At 53.5% G+C, this 22078-nt stretch overlaps 1 protein-coding gene across 1 annotated transcript in view; it reads right to left on the bottom strand.

The window, feature by feature from the left end:
- The window catches only part of LOC116755554 (protein-arginine deiminase type-4-like), a 58411-nt gene that overhangs the window by 20508 nt on the left and 15825 nt on the right, over positions 1-22078 (bottom strand). The window contains 5 exon segments of the mRNA XM_032635165.1: positions 18183-18294; positions 19222-19246; positions 19249-19325; positions 19470-19635; positions 21140-21265. Of these exon segments, the coding sequence (XP_032491056.1) occupies positions 18183-18294; positions 19222-19246; positions 19249-19325; positions 19470-19635; positions 21140-21265 (506 nt within the window).

Genomic DNA, 22078 nt, shown 5'->3' with positions numbered 1-22078 from the left:
AACACGTCTCAGCTCCTCTAGGCTCAGCTGGGCCACATCGCAGCCTCCACCCTTATCTGTGAGATGCTCAGTCTTACCTAAGTGTACCGCCTGCCTGTTAGGGAGTTGCCTGCCCTGCGCACAGAGTGTAGAGAGGGGTGTGTACTGCCCTCAGCCAGCCCCACTTAGTCCTCTGCTAACTACCCTCCAGAAAGTTCTGCCAACACGAGTCCCCTGGTCCTGAAAGTGCTTCCTCAGCTGTTCTCACCCTCAGCCTCACATTGGAGTCACCTGGGAGCTGTGAAGCCCCAGAGGTTGATTTGATGGGCAGGGGGTGTGGCCTGGGCATCAAATGCTTCTAATCACTCAGAACCACCACTAACCATTCAGACTCTGATGAGCCTGTTTCACGAGGTGGAAGGGCACCTCTCCCTCACAGGGGCTCCGTTGGGGTGACAGCCTGCCCAGGGGAAAGGGCACGGACTTGGGCTTAGATCCTGGCCCTGTCCCACGGTAGTTATGCTATTTAGGTTTACAGGGGTCTCTCTAGCTCTGTTTCCTTGTTGTGTAAAAGGAGGTAATGCCAGCCTCTGGAAATTCAACTCACGACACCTAGTGCTCAGCGTTGAACTCAGCGTAGCTCTTGAGGTTCATTAAGAGGCTGGGAGATCAGTCTTAGCCAAAAAGCCCATTTGAGTTGTGCTGCTGAAACCTTTTAAGCCAGACTTCAAAAGCAGCTAATTTGGAAGCTGGTGTCCTGGTCAGAAGCACATATGGAGGAGACAGACATGCTTGAGCTTGACTCCCTGTTCAGCTGATTACTGGCTTGGGCAGAGCACTTCCCTCACTCGGTGCCTCAGTTTCTCCGTCTGTAAAATGGGGTCACGGAGTGCCCACCTCACAGGTTTGCTGCAAAGCACTGAGTAAGGTCAGATGTGCAAAACATTTGGCACTGAATTTCTCATAGACTCAGAGCTCAGGAAACGTCAGCTGTTAGAAGGGAGACCCCAGGGGTCGTGTTAGCTCCATCTCCTGGGGGAGTCCCCCTCATCTTCCCCGCCCAAGACCTACCTTGCCCTTGTCGTTGGCAGAGCTGGGGGACGTCATCCCCACCAGCACGTTCGTGGGACGTGACAGGGGCCACCAGTTCATGGCAGCCTCCTCCCCGATCTTTACTGGGTCTGTGCCGTAGATTTGGACCACGACTCCCGGAGAGCTATCGACGGTGAAGGACTCGCACTGCTGCGGGGCACACCTAGGTAGCCCGGCAAGGAGACAGGAGTTGGGGCACAAGAGCCTCACCTTCTCGGCCTGGAGTGCAGCTGGTGTGGAGGGGAGTGCCCCCCCAGCCTCTCGGGTGCTGAGACACCCTAACTTATGGTCAGGGCAGTTTTGGGGTCCTAACACAACTTCAGCCTTACTCTTACCATGCCCTGCTCCAAGGACCCCCATGTCCCCCCTCCGACAAGCTCCAGCCCAGACCCCATCCTCCCACCAACACTCTAGAAGTTACCAAGCTATTGATACATCTTATTTATAAACTCCTGACTTCCAAGGTGGGGAGAGCCACTTGTCTCAGCCACGAGGGATCCCTACAGGGGAAAAACATTGGGAGGTCTGTGCCGTGACCTGGGGGAGACATGGCCTCGTGAGTCACCTCCCCACCGAAGCTCCAGCTCACGGGAGCCTCCCTCACTCAATCTTCACGGCTGCCCTGGGAGCCAACCTCACCCCCATTTCACACGTAAGGGGACCAAGAAGGGGCAAGGCTCTTGCTTCTAAGGCCCCACAGCCCATGAGGGGCAGAAGGAGGACTGGGGGGCCCTTAAAGACCCAAACTGGGCTCCCTGAGATGAGGCAGGACAGCAGGGTAATATACGGAGAATGGAGGTAACCCCCAACTCCCGCATAATCCAAGGGCAGCCTCAGGAGGGCAATGAGGCACCAGCCCGGCCCCGCCCCCAGCTCCTCACCCATTGACATCCAAGTAGATTTCCATGCCCTGCACACAAATGGCATGGGCAGGGCTCTCCAAGGACAGATGGACAGTGCTCTGGAAGGACATGGCACGGCCCTCCAAGCTGACCGCCCCCAGACCTGCTCAGCAGCCCTCACACACCGGCCTCGAATAACCCTGGGGCTCCCCCATCGCCCAGCCCTCTTATGGGCTCAGGGCCTCTCCAGCCCGCCCCCTTGTTAAGCAGCTACCCAAGTGTAACTGATTTTCTCCATGCAGGTTTGCTGGGAAGAAGGGAGGTGCCGAGGAGCAGCTGGGGTCAGAGCCCATGCAGCATGAACTTATGAAGCACCTAGTGCCTGCAGACCCTCGGAGGCTGAGGCTGGCTGCCTACGTCTCCAGCCTCCAGCTGGGAGCAAGAGGGGCTCTGGGAAGCTGGTGCCTGGGACTGGTCAACCTGGCCATGGCGCTGGAGGCTTAACTCAGCTGGAAGCTCTTAGGAGCAAATATCTGTAGGGGGTGCATGGGGCAGTGGTCAGGAGGGGGGCATGTGGCAGCACCTCTAGGCTCTGGGGCCTGGATTCTAAGGTGTGTGTTTCTTGGAAATTGATGAGTGCTGGACCAGTGGTCCTCAGCACTCTGGTGGTTGCAAAAATGATCCGGGGATGGGGGCTTCTTTTTTTTTTTTTTTTTCGCGGTACGCGGGCCTCTCACTGTTGTGGCCTCTCCCGCTGTGAGCACAGGCTCCAGACGCGCAGGCTCAGCGGCCATGGCTCACGGGCCCAGCAGCTCCGCTGCATGTGGGATCCTCCCGGACCTGGGCACAAACCCGTGTCCCCTGCATCGGCAGGTGGACTCTCAACCACTGCGCCACCAGGGAAGCCCTGGGGACTTCTTAAAGTTGCACATTCCTGGGGTGTGGTCCAGGAAGCTGCCCCCCCTCCCCAGGTGATTAGGGGGATCCTTGACCATAGCTGTGTCACCAGCTCCCAGCAGGGGCCGGGCAGGTATTGGTGGAATGAATGGATGAAAGAGCCCCGCTGAGCGCGTCACCAGCTGCTCCCCATCTCTGCTGAGTTCACTGAGCAAAGAAACGAGAACACCTGTTCCAGCCCACCAGCCTTACCAGCTAGCTTTAAAACTGTTCATTTTATGTTTTAAGTGTGGGTTATAGTTATTCGTGAATAGCTATGACATTCATGGGTCCAAGTTCAAAAGGGGCTTAGCAACAGTTTCCCTCCTCCTGTCTCTCACCCACTCAGTTCCCTTACGTGCAGGCAGCCAGAGGCATCAGGTTCTTCCAAGTCTTTCCAAATAAATGTTATGCGTCACCAGGCCGACATGAACCTGTCTCCTCCCCTTTCCTGCATTTATATAAATGGTGATATACATGCTGCATAGTATCCCGTGCCTCGCTTTGTTCCCTTCATTGTATTTATAACTCAGAGAGGAGTTCTTCGGATCAGTAGGTAAAAAGCAACCTGAGCCTTTTTGATGGCTGTGTAGTATTCTGAGGAAGGCTGTACAATCATATATAAGCGTTTGTGTTCAGTCTTTTGCCCTGGCACACGATGCCGTGATGAGTAACCTGTGCGTAACTGCCTGGGGGACATAAGTTGGGTACCGTGTGAAGGCTGCCGGTGAGTCAGGCTTGGTGACTTCGAGATTAAAAAGAAAACTAGCCCTCCTTGGAGGCTTTAAGCATGCAGCATAACTGCAGGAGTGGCTTTTTGGGGGGGCTCTTGGAGGCAGGGGGTGGTCAGGAAGACCCTAACTGCCCCTCTGGTAGGAGGAACCCATCATGTGTATGCTCTCACCCCAAATGGCTCACCCGCACCCATCCACCCATCTGCTCCCACACAAGCCAGCCAGAGCCTGGCTGGAGGAGAGGGATGGTCTGACTTGGGAGGGGTCGAGAGGGCTGGACTCAGGGTTCTGGAGCAGAAGAGCATGGGAGTTCTGTCCCTCCCACCTTTGGGCAGCTCTGCTTTGTGCGGGGCTCTGAGTATAGCGGGGAGGGGCACCCTCGGCCTGGTGCATGGAGAACCCTCAGGGCATGAGAGGGGCTTGGAGGGATCTAGAGCAGGTCCTGCACCCCCTCTAGGGGGATTCCTGTTCACCACTGACTCTCCAGCATCCACAAGAGTCGTGGACATAGTAGGTACTCAATAAGTTTTTGTGGTCCAAATGACTAAATGACCCCCAGTCCCCGCAAAAGATAACCCAGTGGGCTTCCCCACGTCTCTCCAATGAAGCGAGGGGTTTGTAACCATAAGGCAACTTTTACATGGATTCCCATGTTTCCTCACATGCCGATTCAGTGTAGGAAGTCCTCCCTCAGCTCCTCAGTGACGTTTCCTGAGACAATCAACTCCCATGGTCACTTTGGGTCACTGGTGGACATTATGGTATGCCACCTGACCCCCTCTTCAGGGCGGAGGCATTAATTCCCAGCTGCTATGAGTGTTGGCTTCCGGCTGCTCACAGCAAGTCCCTTTCCTGGAATCGTCTACTGCCAATTCCCAAGGTTACAGTCCCTCCTTGGGGGCAGCTACATCCAATGTGGGGAGACAAAGGGCAGGCTGCTTGTCTTAATTCAGGACAACTCCGAGGGCCCAGCCCCAGAGCATGCCAGGGGATTTCCCAGAACCTTTGTGGTCACTACATCCCAGTTCATCGTCTCCCACTGCCGCCCAGACTCCCTCCCACCTATGGTTCCTAAGAGCACCCTCCCACCATTCCCCCCACCCCGCCCCCGGCCCAGAAACCTCCTGTGGGCAGAATCTGTTTCCGGGAAACAGACATAAAACAGTCACCAAACAATCTCAATTCAGAGGTTTGAAAGTTGAATCCCACACAAAAGAAAACCCCTTAATTTGCTTTTATGAAACTAAATCTATCCCCCCACAAAAGGTGATGATTATGTGATGGGATAGAGGTATCAGCTAACACTACAGTGGTCATCGTATTGCAATATATAAATGTATCAAATCAACACGTTTGTACACCTTAAACTTACACAACGTATATGTCAATTATATCTCAATTTTTAAAAAGTTAAGTCTTTCCCGTTAGGATTTAATGCAGCTGCAAAACTTAGAACTCTGGAAAGGGGATGCTTGGCTTCTTTCTTCCCCTTCTATCTGTCCAGCTGGCAAGTGGTGGTTCCTAACCTATAGTAGGTTGAATAATAGCCCCCGAAAGATATCAAGGCCCTAATCCCTGGAACCTGTGTTATCTCATATAGAAAGAGTCCTGGCAGTTGTGACTAAGAGTTTTTGAGCTAAGATTATCCTGGATTATCTGGGTGGGCTGTAAATGCCATCACAAGTGTCTTTATAAGAGAAGCAGAGGGAGTGACATACACAGAAGGAGAAGGCAACGACCACACAGGCAGAGACTGGAGCGATGCAGCCACCAGCCGAGGCATGCCGACAGCCACCAGAAGCTGGAAGAGGCAAAGGGTGGATTCTCCCCTAGGGCTCTGGAAGGGACCCGGCCTTGCGGACATCTTGATTTCAGCCCATTGAAACTGGTTCTGGACTTCTGGCCTCTAGAACTGTGAGAGGATAAATTTCTGTTGTTTTAAGCCACCAAGTTTGTGGTAATTTGTTAGAGCAGCTGCAGAAAACTAACGTGATTGCAGGAGAAGGGAGGGGAGATGGGTGTGAGGGAGGGAGGGAGGCAGCAGGAAAGTTCTTACTCCTGGGCGCCACCACAAGATGCTCTACAGGGCTGGCAGGACTTAAACTGGTGCTTTCTCTCACTCGGGCTCCCCTGGCTCCTTTGCTGATGCCCCACATCCCCCATGAGCGGTTGGAGGAGGCTCACTTGCACTTAGCTGATGCAAGGGCCGCTTTAGCCGTCAGCTCATCTCTCCAGCCTTTTGCAGCTCTAGGAATCTGGCAAGGGCTTCAGCTTTTGTCTACTGAGCTCATTCACTGCTCCAGGCTGCCCTATTGGTCAGGTGTGGGGACAACCTCACACCAGCTCCCCTTGTGCACGGCCCCCTTCTGTCCACAAGAAACACTCGTGCATCTTCTGCCTCAGCAAATTCCAAGCGGGGTGGGGGTGGGGGGAGCTGACTCTCTTCAGAGAAAGAAGCACGTGGTGACCGGGTTTATGGATCCCTTTCTCCTTAGTCTGTGTGAGGGCAGACACTCCGGATGACCATCTTTTTCCACCATCATGTTCTCCACGACCCACCTGAAAACAGCATCTCTGGGTGTTTTCTGAGCATCTCAGGCTCTATGGAGCCAAAATCTGGCCTCAATCATCAAGACCTCAAGTCACCAAGTTTTATTTTCTTCAGGGGAATCTTAAGTCCTAATGTCAGGGCCATAAAAGAAAACATATGAAAAGGACACAGGGGGGACTAACAACCTCACTCCACGAAACCCATGGCTCCTATTCTGCGCCACGTCCAGCTAGACAGAGTGTGGCACAGCAGAAAACAAGAGGGACAAGACTCTGCTTTAGAGGGCTTTCTAGCTGGTGGAACGGAAATGACAAATGGGAGAGACAATGAGAATTTGCTGATGTCTGAAACGTTTGCGTGTTTGAAACGACAGTCAGTTCTCATGTCCCCCTTGGGTTCTTGCATTCCACGTCTGTTGCCTTTTTTCCAAAGGACAATGTGACCAGAAATCAGGCTGCACCTTTGCCCTTGAACCTGATAAATATCGCTCTGTGGTATCCGGAGAAGCCTGAGGCTGACACGACTTCATCTCTGCTGCTCTTTCCTGCCGAGTGTCCCTGTGATCCAGTCAACTTTTTATAACTTTATTTTTTTAATCATGAAATACAGAGGAGTGCAGTTAACATACACACACATTAAAGCAAATAATCAAATGAGCCTCTGTATACCTCAGGCAGTTCACCTGGCTGGCTGTTTGGAAACTGACTTCAGTGCAGCTCTGGGGATGTGCTGCACCCCTGGGGGGGCTCAGCCCCCCCTCCCCCCTCAGTCTCCCTCAGAGGCTCCTTGGGAAGATTAGAATCAACTAGGCTCAGATCATAGAAAATTTTATAGACCCAACGTATGCCCGGGAAAGAAAGACATACGCAGGAATGTTGGCCTTCAATGTATCCCGGTCGAACCTTCAAGTTTGTAATATTCAATTCGACCATGACAGTGAGTGAATGAGTGAATGAATAAATGAATGAATGCCAGGAGCATCAGCTTGACCTCACATACAAAGCGACTGTAAAACGTCACTGCAGGGGCTTCCCTGGTGGCGCAGCGGTTGAGAGTCCGCCTGCCGACGCAGGGGACGCGGGTTCGTGCCCCGGTCCGGGAAGATCCCACGTGCCGCGGAGCGGCTGGGCCCGTGAGCCGTGGCCGCTGAGCCTGCGCGTCCGGAGCCTGTGCTCCGCCACGGGAGAGGCCGCAGCGGTGAGAGGCCCGCGTACCGCAAAAAAAAAAACAAAAAACGTCATTGCGGCGTCTCACAGCAGAAGTGAGTTTTCAATGCCACGACCATGTTGGGGTCCTCGGTGAGGATTTCAGGGGCTGGGGCGCAGGGGAAGGAATCAAGCCACTGCCCAGAGGGTGATCCTCCACCCCTCCCCGGGAGCCAAAATGTCCCCAAGAGCTCCTGCTCTGCCTCACTGCAGGGGACCAGAGCCTCTGGCCAGGAGCTTCCGGGGGCGGGGGGCGGGGATGGGCTCAGGGCACCACGCACCACCGCTTGAAGGAGAAGGGCTGCCGGCGCACGTCGGTGCCGCAGTGCACGTCCCCCTGCTGAACGTGGTAGGTGTAGAAGTCATCGATGAAGGTGCAGTGGAGGCCCAGCGGCTCCAGCAGGGACCGCACCTTCTCCCCCAGGCAACAGCGGCCGTTGATGATGGGCCCGAAGGGCTTGGGGATGCCCAGGTGCTTCCCCAGCAGCAGCATGTTCACCTGCAAAGAAGCGGGAGCCCAGGTCAGGGGCGGCAGCGTGCAGCCTGCGGCACCATCTGAGTGCCCCCTTCCTCTTCTGACCTTTGGAAATAACAGCCCCACTTCACAGATGAGCAAACTGAGGCCCAGGCCGGTAACGTGAGCTACTTCAGGCCACCCAGCGAGTCTAGGACTTATACTCAAATCTGTCGGACTCCGGGGTCCACATTCTTAACACTGCTCTCTCCTTCCCCACTGCCACCCTCTGGAAAACTCGATTACTCAAGGCCCAGCTCAAGTACCACCGCCTCCGTGAAGCTGCCGGTGAGTTAGTCATCTTCCTCTGTGTTTCCATAGCTCCCAGCACAGTGCCTGGCACAGAGTAGGCACTTAATAAATATCTGTTGATATGATCTGGTGAATAAGTGACTACCTATTTTGGGGCACCTTCCACATGTTATACCTTATGTAAGTGACTATGTTTCCTCCATTATATTGGGAGGTGGCCTGGTGAGATGAAAGGATGAGGATTTGGGCTCCAGGCCAACATGGATTTGAATCCCAGCACTACTATTATATAGCTATGTGGCCTTAGGCAAGTCACTTCGCCTCTCTGAGCCCCATCAGCACAAAGAACCCAAACACATTTCCATTGCTGTGACAATTGGATAAGAACCTGTATGCAGAGTCTGTGCCAGCTCGTAGTAAGCACGGAGTCAGTCTCCAGGGCTTACGAGTCACTGAAGGGGCACCTCACCGCTCAGATGCAGCCCATGCCAAGTGCCTGGCACTCCTCATTTCTCCGCCTTTTCCACGCCCAGGCCCACGCCCCCACTGCCCAACACGGGGCTCCTGGGAGAGTCATGGCTCAGGCTCCAGCTCCCTCTGGAGCCTCGCACAGTGGAGGTACGAAGTCGGCCCTCAGCATAGCTGATTACTTCATCTGAGATGCCTCATCCCCCATCTGTCAGCATCAGCTTTCTTGCCTGTCTGGGCTAAACTGGAGAAAAAATGAAATGCTTGGGGCCAATTTTATTCCAGGGGTTGAGAGGAGGGTGCCCCCTCCTGTCTCATTTTAGCCAAGGACCCTTTATTCTGAACAAAATCCTCTGCAGCACTTCAGTGCGTGAAACAGAAAAAATCTAAACCACTGCATTCGAGGTCCTACCTTGGAAACCCAGGGCCCTGGAGAACCCAGTTTGAAGAGCACTGTGCCAGGGACTACAGGCCCTTCCCTGAACTGTGATCCACAGCCGCAGCAGGAGACGGGGCTGAAGGACCCCATAGAATTGGGTGAGGTTTCTGCCTGGCCTTTGGGTATTCTTGGAAGAGACACAGCAAGAGGGCAGAGGGACGGGAAATATATACCAGGTGACTTCAAGATGGTGCTGGGGTCAGTTAAAAGTTCTCGACAAAAGTGGATCTCCCTCAAGTTCACCCTTCAGACAGGTGAATCCCACTTAGCCCAGGCAGCGCCAGCCTAACCTCCTCAGAGAGGCCTTCCTGGACCAGTCTGAAAAGGTGCCCCACCTTTATTCCCTTCATGGTACTTAATTCGACCTGAGAGCATCTTGCTTGTCTCCGTCCCCCAGAACCTGCCCCATTCCTACCTCACCCGCCACCGAAAGTCCACAGGGGGTAGTTCAGCCAGACCCCAGGCTCTGAATCCCAGCTCTGAATCCCACCTCTTGCCAGGGACCTGGTCTCCCTGGGCATCATCTGTAAAGTGGGGGCGATGATAGTCTTTGACCCCCAGGTGGTTGCCTAAAGCCTCTGTAAGGCGGATAGGGCCGTGCAAACCCCAACGGGTGAGGAGACAACCAAGCCTCCTGGACCCAGTGCCCAGCTGGCCTCTCTGACTTAAGGCTACTCAGAAGGTCACTTCCTCACCATGTTTGGGAAAAAGGCTTCCACCTTGAGGGTCCCTTTGAAGCCTTTCTGGAGCTTGAAGAGCTGGGGGATGTCCACGATGTCCCCTTCCATCACGCCCAGCTCCTGTTCCAGTTGATGCATTTCTGGGGGGGCGGGAGGAGGGGGACGGCGGTGGGCGGGGCGGGGCTAGCACGGGGCGGGGCGCGGGCTGCCGTGGGGGAGGGGCAGGTGGGGCCGAGGCCCGGCCAGGGGAAGGACCACGGACAGGGTCAGGAAGGCGGTGATGGGCACCTCCTTTTCCTCCCTCCTTCCCTCCCTCTGCTCAGTCCCTCTGCCTCTCTTTTCTGCTTCTGTGTCCCTGCCTTTCCGGTCACTCCAACGCTTGGCCTCTCTCCTGCCTCTGTCCCTCTGTTTCTGAGAGTTTCCCCCATCTTTCTCCAGCTCCAGCTTTGCCAATTCTCCCTCTTCCGTGCATCACCTTGTGTGTGTTCCTGTAGTGGTGACCGAGGTCTCCTCTCTCTCTTTCTCTCTCTCACACACACATTGACCCAAATCCCAGGGCTGTTCATCACGGAGCCCGTGGAAGGCTCTGCCTTGGGCCTCTAACCACAGGGAAGGGGGCTGGAGGTGGGGGTGGGAGTGTCGGGTCTGCCCGGGATATGGCATCTCCTGGGCAGCCAGGCTAGTACCTCCACATATGAATTATGTTCTCTCAGTTTCTCGTTTGACAGAATGTCCTTTATTTTCTGCTGGGTTGTGTCTGTCATGGAGAAAAAGAAAAGAAAAAAAGCAGATGAATTCAGAGGTCCATTTTGCTCTTCCCAGCAGGTCCAGTTGGGGCTCAGTTTTCCCATCTATAAAATGGGGGCAGCAATGATTCCTAAAATATAGGTTTATTATGAGCATCTGGGAGGCAGATGACTTTAATAAAATAATCTATCAGGGTAAGTTCTCATTAAGAGTTTTACCTTCGCTCCCTTAAATTCTCTTATCTCCAAAGGGATCCCGTTTCTGGAGGGGCAAACAGAGGTCTGACCATTGCCTGATGCTACAGGACATATACAGATATTAGGTGAAAACTCTCAGCCATGGTGACTTCAACCTCTGACTGTGACCAGTGTCTGTGGATTTCACTGAAAAAAAATTTCATTCTGTGCTCCACCCAGACTGAACTTTTTTCAGGTCCTCAAACACATCTTGCGTTCTCCTGCCTCTGTGCCTTTGCTGTTCCTTCTGTCTGGAATATCTCTCTTCCTTCCATCCCACTGCCCCATTTGCCTGGCCAACTCCTGCTCATCTCTCACGCTCATGCTTGATCTTCGCCTCCTCCAGGAAGCCTTCCTTGAGCTCCTCTCAGACACCCCTCAATGCCCCTGTGTTTAGTTGTTTCCTTGACTCACTTTGCCCTGGACTCTGGATCCTGAGGGCAGGGAGCTATTCTGCCCTGTTCATACAGCATCCCCAGTACTTAGCACAAAGCCTGGTGCTCAGTGGCTGCTCAGATGTCTGTTGCCTTAATGATTCTGTCTGGCAATAGGAGACCATGTGAAGGCAGAGGAAGTTTCCCAGGTAAAAGAACAGGCACAGCCATCTTACTCTTGACCCCTTGGAACAGCAGAGCCTCCCCATGGCCTTCCTTCATTCGCTCCTGGAACAGTTTGTAGCAGGACCTGGGGCTGGCCAGGAGCAGCCAGAAGCCCTGGAGGCAGAAACCCTGGGGTCAGAGGTCAGCTTTGCCCCTGGGTCTCCTAAGGAGGAAGGCTCTGCTGAGGGTACGGGGAGTGTGGGTTTGGACCTGGGCAGGCCGCCTTTTACATGCCCCCTCCTGGGGGTGAGGGAAAAACAGAGTCAGGAAGGTAAGGTCAGTCACCCCCAGGCAGAGGCAGAGCTGTGTTTGGAAACCCAAGAAGAAGGCATGTGGCTTCCTCCAGGGAGCCCCCCGGACTGCACCTTCTTGTGCACTGGAACGAAGCTCAGGAACTCATCCACATGGCCCACAGCCAGCCAGTCGGAGTAGAGTTTCACAGGGGCCTGCACCTGCTGGGCACTGAGGAAATCCTGCAGGTCCTGGTGCGTGTCCTGGCTTTCCTTGCTGCCAACGCAGGGTTAAAGGAGTGTTATGGGGAGATGGGGGTGGGGGAGCCAACAAAGGTGGGGATTAACAAGGAAGTCTCTTCCGGACTGGGACTTGGCAAAGAGGTCAAGGTTCTCCTTCAAGGAAGGGATTCAGGACCCTGGGATACCTTTTTTTTTTTTTTTTTATTACATCTCCATCTTCATGAGAAGACCGGGCAGGTGACACACCTCTCATCCCCGTATTAGTTTCCAGCTGCTGCTGTAACCCAATTCGTGGCTTCAAACAACACACATTTATCTCTTACAGTTCTGAGGTCAGAAGTCTGAAATCAGTTTCACTGGGCTAAAATCAAGGGGTGGCATGTTGGTTCCTTTTGGAGGCTCTGGCAGAGAATCCATTTTCTTTCCTTTTTCAGCTTCTAGTGGCCACGTTGGCTGGTCACCTCTTCTTGCATCTCTTCAATGCCCATCACTCCAACCTCTGTTGCTGTCATCACATGCATTTTCCCACCGCAACCCACCTTCCTCCCTCTCACAAGGAGCACTGTGATTACATAGAGCCCACCCAGATCCTGAGAATCCCCATCTCAAAATCCCTAACTTAATCACATCTGCAAAGCCCCTGTTGCCATGTAAGACAGCATCTGCTTCTGGGGATTAGGCCGCATTTGAGGAGCCATCATTCGGTCTACTTACTGCACCTATAACTCGGCTTCCTACGAGTCGATGGTCTGTACCCTGGGGCTTCATGGGGGCCACAGACTCCCTGAAAACAGATTCCAAATAGTGAGCTTGGGTGCATTTTTCTGGGAAGATGACTAGTCTCAAGGAGGTCTGTGATAGCATAAGTCTAAAAACCATCATTTCCAAATCGTCCCTTTCTCTCTAAAACCCATGCCAACCTGACTTCCTCCCCGGCTGGGCCGTCAACACTGCTCCCTCGAGGTCTTCGTGGTCACACAGCTAAACCCAAGGGCAGTGCCCAGGCTTCCTTGTCCATTAGCAGCATCCGAGTCAGCTGGTCACCCCCATGTCCCTTCCACACTTTCTGCACTTTGCTTCGGCCATTGCTCCCTCTCAGCCTCCTGTGCACTGGGGGCCCCAGACCTGGTCCTTGATTCACTCCCTCCTTTGACGATCTCCCCCAGTCTCATGAAATACCATCCACGTGCTGACCATGCCCACGTTTATATCTCGGTCTGTATTTCCCTCCCAAACGCCGTACACGTTGTACAATGTCTGACTTGGATGTTGACTAAATATCTCACATTTGCCCCAAGCAGAACTGCTGATCCCCGCTTCCCAGCTCCTTGTTCCCTGTTCCTCCCTCAGTCCTCTCATCTCAAGGGATGACATCTGCCACTCACAAGGGTCAAAACCTGAAGTCATCTAGGCTTGTCTCTCCCTCACAGCATCAGGAAATCCCATTGGCTCTGTCCTCAAAACATGTCCCAAATCTGGCTGTTTCTCACCTCCTCCCCTGCTCCCCTTGTCTGCAACCCCATCATCTTTCCAGTTACAGCACCAGCCTCATCCCCACTCTCCCTGCTCCCACCCTTGCCCCACTGCCGTCCATTCTCAGTGGGCAGCCAGATGTTCTCTTTAATAACATCAATCAGGTCATAATCATCCTCTGTTTAAGACTCTGCAATGATTCCCCAGTTTCTCAGATTCTAAACAAATGGCTTTACGATGGCCAAGAAGCTCACAGGATCCATCTCCCCACTACACCTCATCCCCGTCACCTCTCTGCCTCTCCTACCACTTTGCCTCTTGCTCACTCAGCTCCACCCCTTCAGGCCTCCCCGCTATTCTGTGAACATGCCAGGCGTGCCCTGCCTCAGGGCCTTTGCACTGGCCGTTCCACCGCCCAGAACACTCTTCACCAAGATATCTACAGAGTCAACTTCTTCACCTCTTTCCTGTTTTTGCTCCAGTGTCAGCTTCTCAAAGAGGCCTCCCCTGACCATTTTATTTAAAATTGCAATCCAGTCCCCCCACCACTCTGGCACCTGTGAGCCCCTTGATTCTGCTCTTTCTTTTTCTGTAGTACTTGATTTCACCTCCCAACATATAATGTAATGTCTTTATTCATTAAACATATTGTTCCTTGTCAATCTCTCTGGGCTAGAATGTCAGCTCCATGAGGGCAGGGGCCTTGGCATTGCTCACCAATAGATTCCAAGTGCCTAGAACAGGGCTGGGCACAGAGTATGTGCTCAAATAACATTTGATGAATGAATAGCAAATTCATCCAAGTCACTGCCCTGGCTGTCGCCATGAGAAGAAAGCTACCTAGGCTGCAGGCTTGGATTTCTGCAGGCGAATGAAGGGGTATCCATGGTCTGGAAAAGGGCCCCCCAACCCAGAGCAAGATGTGCAGGAGATGCTCACATGTGCTACTTGCTACAGATTCCAGCACAGGCTTAGAATGTGTCCAAGTTCTCCTCCAGTCTTTCTGGTTCATCAAAGATGAAGGTCCCAGAGTGGCTGATGCAAATCCATCCTTAACACCTGCTAACCTCCCGTCTTAACAAGCGGAGGGTGAAACCTGATTCGGAGTTTTTGCAGTCATTTGTGTGGAGCTGGATTTAATAGCACTCTTTTGTTTTCATTCTGTTTAACTTCAAGGTTCAATACTTCTACTTATGGCAAGTGCTACTGGTGTTCCACTGACCGGTTTAAAATGTACTGATGTTGTCTTGTGGGAGAACACCCACCACGTGTAAGCTACATGCTAAGTGCCTGGTGTACAGTGATGGGCACTACGGCCCAGGCGTGCCCTTGTGGTGCTTCCAGTCTAGCAGGGAGACAGAGGATGGAAAGTAAACAGTCTGGTGATTTATAACAGAAGGAACCAGCAGTGCTACAGTGGAGAATGCCAGGGGCGTGGATGTGTCCTTCAGTACCAGGATGGCCTCACTAAGGAGGGCATTGAAGCTGAGACCTGAAGGTGGAGAAGCAGCCAGACATGTGAACCGGGAAGCTAACCGGGAAGCGGGAACAGCATATGAAAAGGCCCTGGGGCAAGCACAAGTTGGGTACATTTGAAGAACAGGAAGGAGGCCAGTGGGGCTGGAGCCAGGTGAGGGACAGGAAAAGTGGCCCATGACGGGGTTGGAGAAGCAGATGGGGCCGTTGCCTGGTGAGGAGTTTGACTTTTTTTTAACATCTTTATTGGAGTGTAATTGCTTTACAATGGTGTGTTAGTTTCTGCTTTATAACAAAGTGAATCAGCTATACATATACATATATCCCCATATCTCCTCCCTCTTGCATCTCCCTCCTTCCCACCCTCCCTATCCCACCCCTCTAGGTGGTCACAAAGCACCGAGCTGATCTCCCTGTGCTATGCGGCTGCTTCCCACTAGCTATCTATTTTACATTTGGTAGTGTATATATGTCCATGCCACTCTCTCACTTCGTCCCAGCTTACCCTTCCCCCTCCCCATGTCCTCAAGTCCATTCTCTATGTGTGCATCTTTATTCCTGTCCTGCCCCTAGGTTCTTCAGAAACATTTTTTTTTTTTTTTTAGATTCCATATATATGTGTTAGCATACGGTATTTGTTTTCCTCTTTCTGACTTACTTCACTCTGTATGACAGACTCTAGGTCCATCCACCTCACTACAGATAACTCAATTTCGTTTCTCTTTACGGCTGAGTAACATTCTATTGTATACATGTGCCACATCTGCTTTATCCATTCATCTGTCGATGGACACTTAAGTTGCTTCCATGTCCTGGCTATTGTAAATAGAGCTGCAATGAACATTGTGGTACCTGACACTTTTTGAATTATGGTTTTCTCAGAGTATATGCCCAGCAGTGGGATTGCTGGGTCGTATGGTAGTTCTAGTTGTAGTTTTTTAAGGAACCTCCATACTGTTTTCTATAGTGGCTGCATCAATTTACATTCCCACCAACAGTGCAAGAGGGTTCCCTTTTCGAGGAGTTTGACTTTGATCCCAATTCTTTTCCTGAGTGATTTGAATACCCCAGATGAGAGTGGCTAAGAGACCGTCGCAGCCCCCCTCTTCCGAGGCTGTCTGTGGGTTGGGTGAGGACACCTGTGCTGCGGTGTCTGTCTGTCTGCCTGGCAGCTGGCTTGTGACGTCAGAGAGCCTAACCTTCGTCACTCTTGGAGACGTGGCCACGGAACACAATAGGACTAAAATCAGCGAGAAGGGCCAAAGTCTCAGCACAGCAGGCAAATTCATCCTGTTGCTCCTGAAACAGGATTAACCTGATTCTGTGGCAGAGAGACACCAGTGACCCCAACTAAATCCCCTCATTGTCACCACTCAGCACAGGAGAACAAGCGAGTTAAACTCAAGTTTCTTTTCAAAGCCTCCTGTGTGGGCAGGGCTGTTTCCTTTCCCCTTGGGGCACAGGGTGCTCCTTGGAAAGCCATTCACCACAGCAAACCTTGCACCCCGCACTCTTTCCTTTGTTTTCCCTGGTGCCTGAGGTTAGGGGGCTGTCCAGGCTCAGATCGCAGGCCTGGGGTCTTACTGGGAAAGCAGGGAGCAGGGTGCTCATGGCCCAGTTCGAATTCTAGCTTCACTCTCTTTTTGTGTGACTTCAGGAAAGCTGCTTCACTTCTCTGAGCCTCAGTTTCTTCATCTATAAAATGGGTCTAGGGCTTCCCTGGTGGCACAGTGGTTGAGAGTCCGCCTGCCGAGGCAGGGGACACGGGTTCGTGCCCCAGTCCAGGAAGATCCCACATGCCGCGGAGCGGCTGGGCCCGTGAGCCATGGCCGCTGAGCCTGCGCGTCCAGAGCCTGTGCTCCGCAACGGGAGAGGCCACAACAGTGACAGGCCCGTGTACCGCAAAAAAAAAAAAAAAAAAAAAAAAATGGGTCTAGTGATAGCATCTACCTTAGAGGTTGTTAGATTAAATGAGTCAGCTCATGTAAGAATCTAGCCCTGTGACTGCCACAGAACGCATGCTCAATAACTGTAGCCATTATTATTACTATTATCATTATTATTCTTTGCTGAGTTTGCCCGAAACTGCCAGGTTAGTCAAGCATGACTCACTAATATGTCACCCTCGCCCCATCCCCCAAACACACGTAGAGACCTTGGCTGATAAAGTCACACCGAGGAAGTGACCACTCTGATCCTGAACACCCCCATGTCCCAGAGGGAGCCCCCCAAAGACCAGCCTCCCACCCAAAAGACAGAGCCTCCAGCTGGACATTGGGGAAGGTTCTGGTCCTGGCCCTACCCTCGCCTTCCAGCAAGAGCGTCTTTTTTTTTTTTGGCTGCACTGCACAGTATGTGGGATCTTAGCTCTCCGACCAGGGATGGAATCCATGCCCCCTGCAGTGGAAGCATGAAGTCTAATCCACTGGACCGCCAGGGAAGTCCCAAGAGCATCTATGGAGAGGACTTATGTCCTCGGCAGGGTTTTCCTGAGGACAAAGTGAGCTCATGGCCAGAAAGGGCTTTGGGAAGGGAAGAGCCAGATCTCATCACATCACAAAAGTTCCCCGGCCACCTGTGTGGTGGCTCCATCCGAAATTGCCATTCTTGGAGGTAAAAAATGGTGGCATATCAGACACTTCTTCTGGTTCAACCCGATTTAACACAGATGGAAGGATGAGAAAGGAAGAGAGGGTATTATTTGGAGGTTTAGAAGAAAGAAGAATGAATTCCCCCTGGAAGGATTGAGGACATTTACGGAGGAGATTCGAGCTGGGATATGACGGGACTGATTTGGACGTGGGGGTAGGAATGGGGAGGGCGGCTGGAGAGAAGGAACAGGGCTATGGGATGGGTTGGGAGCAGGGCGGGCAGCATGGAAGGAGAGGCACGGAGGCTCAGTCAGCCCGCCAACTGCCCACTGGCACCACCCAATGCCAGGTTCTCGGTGCTGAGCTGAATGAGACTCCCTCTCTGCCCTCAGGGGGCTTATGGCACGACGGGGTGGAGGGGGAGCCTGGCACAGAGACGGAATGGTGATCCAGTGTGGCTGGTGTGGGACAGCCAGATTGAGAGGCAAGCTGCGAAGGAGGAGATGGGAGCCATGGAAAGTGCTGGAGCAGGGGTGTGGCCTGGCCTGGTGGCCGAGCCCGGGAAGGCTGGCTTGGAGGGAGGCTGCTAGGGGGAATGGTTGAGCTCCAGCTCCCTGAGCTTTGCAGCATCTCCTCAATTTCCTGAAGTTGCCTGAGAGTTTTCAAGCAGGAAGGTGGTCATCTTGGTGACCACAGCGGGCATGACGTGGCCACAGTAGATGTCAGTGGAGTCACTTGCCTGAGCCCTCCGTCTGTGAGGACCCTCAGAGGCTCCTAACTCCCTGCCTGTCTGAGGAAGGGTGACCAGCCAGGTGCTCGGCCGAGCCCTAGGAGCCCAGGTCCCCGTGTCCCTTGACCCTCAGGGATGCGCCTCCTGTGTGCCCGGGCCACGCACCTGCATCCACCGGTCATTCATGCTCTCTTCCTTGGCACAGACCATCAGCCTGCACCTGGCTTTCTTGGCCAGAGCAGCCACTGACTTCAGGAAATCCTCATTTTCAAATAACCTAGAAAGAACAGAAAAAACAACCTCCTTAGTGCCCTTGATTCAGCAGCCAGTGGCCTTGGCTGGCCTCCGAGGGGGCAAGCTGGACCCCCTGGGGTGTCTCTAGGGATGGAGCAGGACCTCAGGGCTGGATGGAGGAGGGGAGGGGCACGGTGGGTGCTCCAAGGCACCTGGAGCCTGGACAGAGACCGCAGCTCACCCTGCCTCTCTGCTCTTAGCAAGCATAGCTCACTGAACTCTGGTAACAACCCAGGAGGGGAGCTAGCGATCAGCCTTCCACAGAGGAGGAGACAGAATGAGGAGGTCAGAGCTCAAGGTCACGCCACCTGGATTCGAGCCCAGGCCTTGCTGGCTTCCAGCCTGCATCCCGACCACGGGGTTACATTCTCACCCCTTCTGCCCCAAAGCAATGGGAAGGGGAGAGGGGAAGGTCCCCCTGTGACCCCACATGGTTAGCAGGGGCTCTCAGACTGTGGGAGGGATGCCGAGCCTCCCCCGGCAACTTGTGAAAGCACAGCTGGGCCCCATCCCGTCCCCAGAGTCTCGAGACCCAGCAGTTCAGAGGTTGGCCCGGAACGTGCATTTTAAATGAGTGCCCAGGGGTTTCCGGTGCAGAAGGCTTACAGGCTGCCCTCTGAGGAGCCCTGGAGGCCTCACCCAGGGACTCAGGGTTCTCATCTTCCAGGTCTGGCAAACTCTAGAGGCCCCCAAGAGCTAAAGGAGCCCTTGGGCTGCCTCAGGGCGGGATAGTGACACGAAAACACCACCTATAATGATTTTCCCGACCTTTTTATGGTTCTTAACAAGCCTCAGCCCTCAGCAAGTCATAGCACAGATACCACTTTTCCCCATTTACACAGCAAGTGCATGATGGGCTCTCCCTGGGGGTGTGTCTGTGCCCCGCCCTCAGCCCTCCAGGGCCCCTCACCTGCACACATACACCTCCTCGGGGACTGAGTGTTGGGGGTCATGATCCAGGGGGCCACACGGAAGACCACGCTGTCTTAGAAAACCAGGGCCTTGGGGGAGCTCCTGCAGGGGGAGGGACAGGGGAGGAACTGTCACAGCAGCCAGGGCCCAACACCTACTGCTTCCCTGTGGCTGTTTGGAGCCCCCTCCACAGCTGGGCCAGTGCCTGGAAGCCCAGATCCTCCTTCTTGGCCTACCGGGTTGGACGTGTCCAGCAGGGAGACATTGAGGGAAATGAGCCCTGGGAAGCTGGCGTCTGGGAAAGCCAGGCCCTCCACATAGAAGTCTGTGCTGTGCTGGCCACCCTGGAGCTCCAGCAGGTGAGAGGGATGCTGTGGCCCCAGGATCATGCCATACCTGGAGGGCTGTTTGTCTGCTGGGAGAGAGCAGGGGAGGCTCAGGTCTGCGTCCCTACTTCTGAGACCTTGTCTTCTTGGTGTGTGATGCCTTCCCAAGGCCGTGGCATCTCACCCCTAAGGACCCCTCACAGCTGGATCTGGCAGGAGCCTCCCCTTAGGAGGAAGGGACTAAAGGCCCTGCCCTCGCCCTCCCAATGGAGGTCCAGGAATGGAGCGATGAGGGTGCCTGAGTCATTCACAACTTTGCAGAAAGTCCAATATACGTTATAGCTCGTTCATTCATCCATCCATCCATTCACTCCCTATCACCTGCTCGCAGCTGACACCTGGAAAGACCAGGGTGACAGACACTGTCCTGGTCACCAGGGAGTGCATAATCTCCTGGGTAAGTAGGGAGGAGCAAAGACAGTCAAAATTACAGATAGTAGTAAGTTCTGGAAGGTCAGGGAAGGCTTCCTGGAGGAGGTGATACCTCCATAGAGGCAAGGAGTTGGTTTGTGGCCAAACCAATGTCAGTCTCATCGCTGAGGTTTGAATGGAAGTCAGATCAAGTTGTGCCTCTGCACAGCCCTCAGATGGCCCCCCACCTCCCACAGACTAGCCACAGTCATTTCCTGCCTCCCTGACCCAGCCCCTTCCCCTCTGGCCTTTCTTCTCCACCCTCATCCCCCCCCACCCCCTTAACCCTTGCATTATGCACTCCAGCGGAGCCAGCCTCCCTACATTCCTCAAGCCCATGGGCACATCCCACCTCAGGGCCTTTGCACCTGTGGTTCCCTCTGCCAGGAGTGTCCTTCCCCTGGGTGTTCCCACACCTCTGTCTGCTCAATGACACCTTCTGGGGGAAGCCTTCCTCGGCCCCCCTTCCCCACACCCCTCGTTCTCTTCCTCTTCACTGTTGCATCCCTCTGTGTAGCATTTAATGCCGTCTGAGGCACTAGACACTTTACTTAATGATTTTACATATCATTGCTCTCAACCCGCTGAGATGAAAGTGACATGAGGGCAGAGACTTTGTTTTGTTCTTTGCTCCGTGCCCTGTGCCTAGAACCGAGCCCAGCACTCAGTGGCAGGTGCTCGCAAGCCGCTGAGAAGTTACTGATGTCTCTGATCACCAGGTTGTTGGAGAACAAATTATTACATATTACAGTTATTATGTACAGTCAGCTTGGATTCAGAAACCTCTGTAAACAACAGTCCTGTGTGTGTGTGTGTGTGTGTGTGTGTGTGTGTGTGACAGAGACAGACACACAAAGAACAGCTACCACAGTCCTTAGGAGGGAGGTCATTTCCTTCTCAGTGCTCATCCAGCTCATCATCTCGTTTGCTGCATTTTGTCTGTGCCCTTTCTACAAGGCAGTGGGCAGAGATGTCCACCGTGCTTACTGCGGCATCCTCAGTTCTTAGAACCTGGCACAGGGTAGGTGTTCAGGAATTATTCACTGAAGTGTGTGTGAAGGGGCTGAATCCCATTGGCTGGGGTGGGAAGGGGACACCAAGGTGACGGCCAAGGGCGACTCACCATTGGCTCGAAACTCCTGACTTTATCCATCTCAGACTTGGCCACATGGAGCACCAGCTGGTGCTTGCTGACGTCCCTGGGGGTCTTCGTGCTCAGGGTCACCAAGGACATGTCCTTCAGGTCTGGAATGAGAAGGGCATGGCCTGAGACGCAGGCCCCTGAGACTACGCCCCCCCAACCCAAGACCACCCTTCATCACGTCACCTGCTTTATTTTCCTTATGCTCTTTCCAGTATTTAAACAATATTTTTCATTTTAGAATTAAAGGAATGCAAGGTTTTGGTCCTCTCCCACTAGGATGAACTTAGGATGTAAGCTGGCCAAAGCAGAAATCACATTTATCTTGTTTGTTGCTCTGTTCCCAGCTCCGAGAAGCATCTAGAACAATGCCTAGCACAAGGCAGGTGCTCAATAATTATTTGTGGGGTGAATGAGTGGAAAGGTTTCTCCCCGGGGCCTGCGTGGGAAGTGAGCCAACCTGAATAGTGGCTGGCAAAGGCTTGGGGAGATTGAAGATGGACGAGAATCAGAGGCTGGACAAGAGTCACGTGGTCAAGGGCACTGGAGTGGGCGGGGTTTGAACCCTGGATCTCTGTGGGCTTGGGGAGGTACTTCAGCTCTCCGTCCCTCTGCTTCCTCGTAAATACACAGGGCTAAGCGCAGAGCGCACACGGAGGGAAGGGTGCAGTCATATGTGTAAAGCACATATTATAGCGCCCGGGCTGTTTGATTATTACTGTGTGCCAGGCACCGTGTAGAGGCTGCTCCCTGGCATCAGGCCAGGCCAACTCCATGCAACTTTAAAATGCATCCATTTCTAGGCCATTCTAGCAACTCCCCAGGAAGGCGGCAGCTGCTGCCCTGGCCAAATGATCCTGCCCCCCTCAGCGCCCTCCTCCAGTGCAGGTCTTCCACCCTGGCCATGCCTCAGAGGT

The sequence above is a fragment of the Phocoena sinus genome, chromosome 1 (genome assembly GCF_008692025.1).
Source record: "Phocoena sinus isolate mPhoSin1 chromosome 1, mPhoSin1.pri, whole genome shotgun sequence".
NCBI lineage: Eukaryota > Metazoa > Chordata > Mammalia > Artiodactyla > Phocoenidae > Phocoena > Phocoena sinus.
The sequence above is the reverse complement of the archived record's forward strand: the minus strand, read 5'-3'. Positions and strand labels throughout refer to the sequence as shown.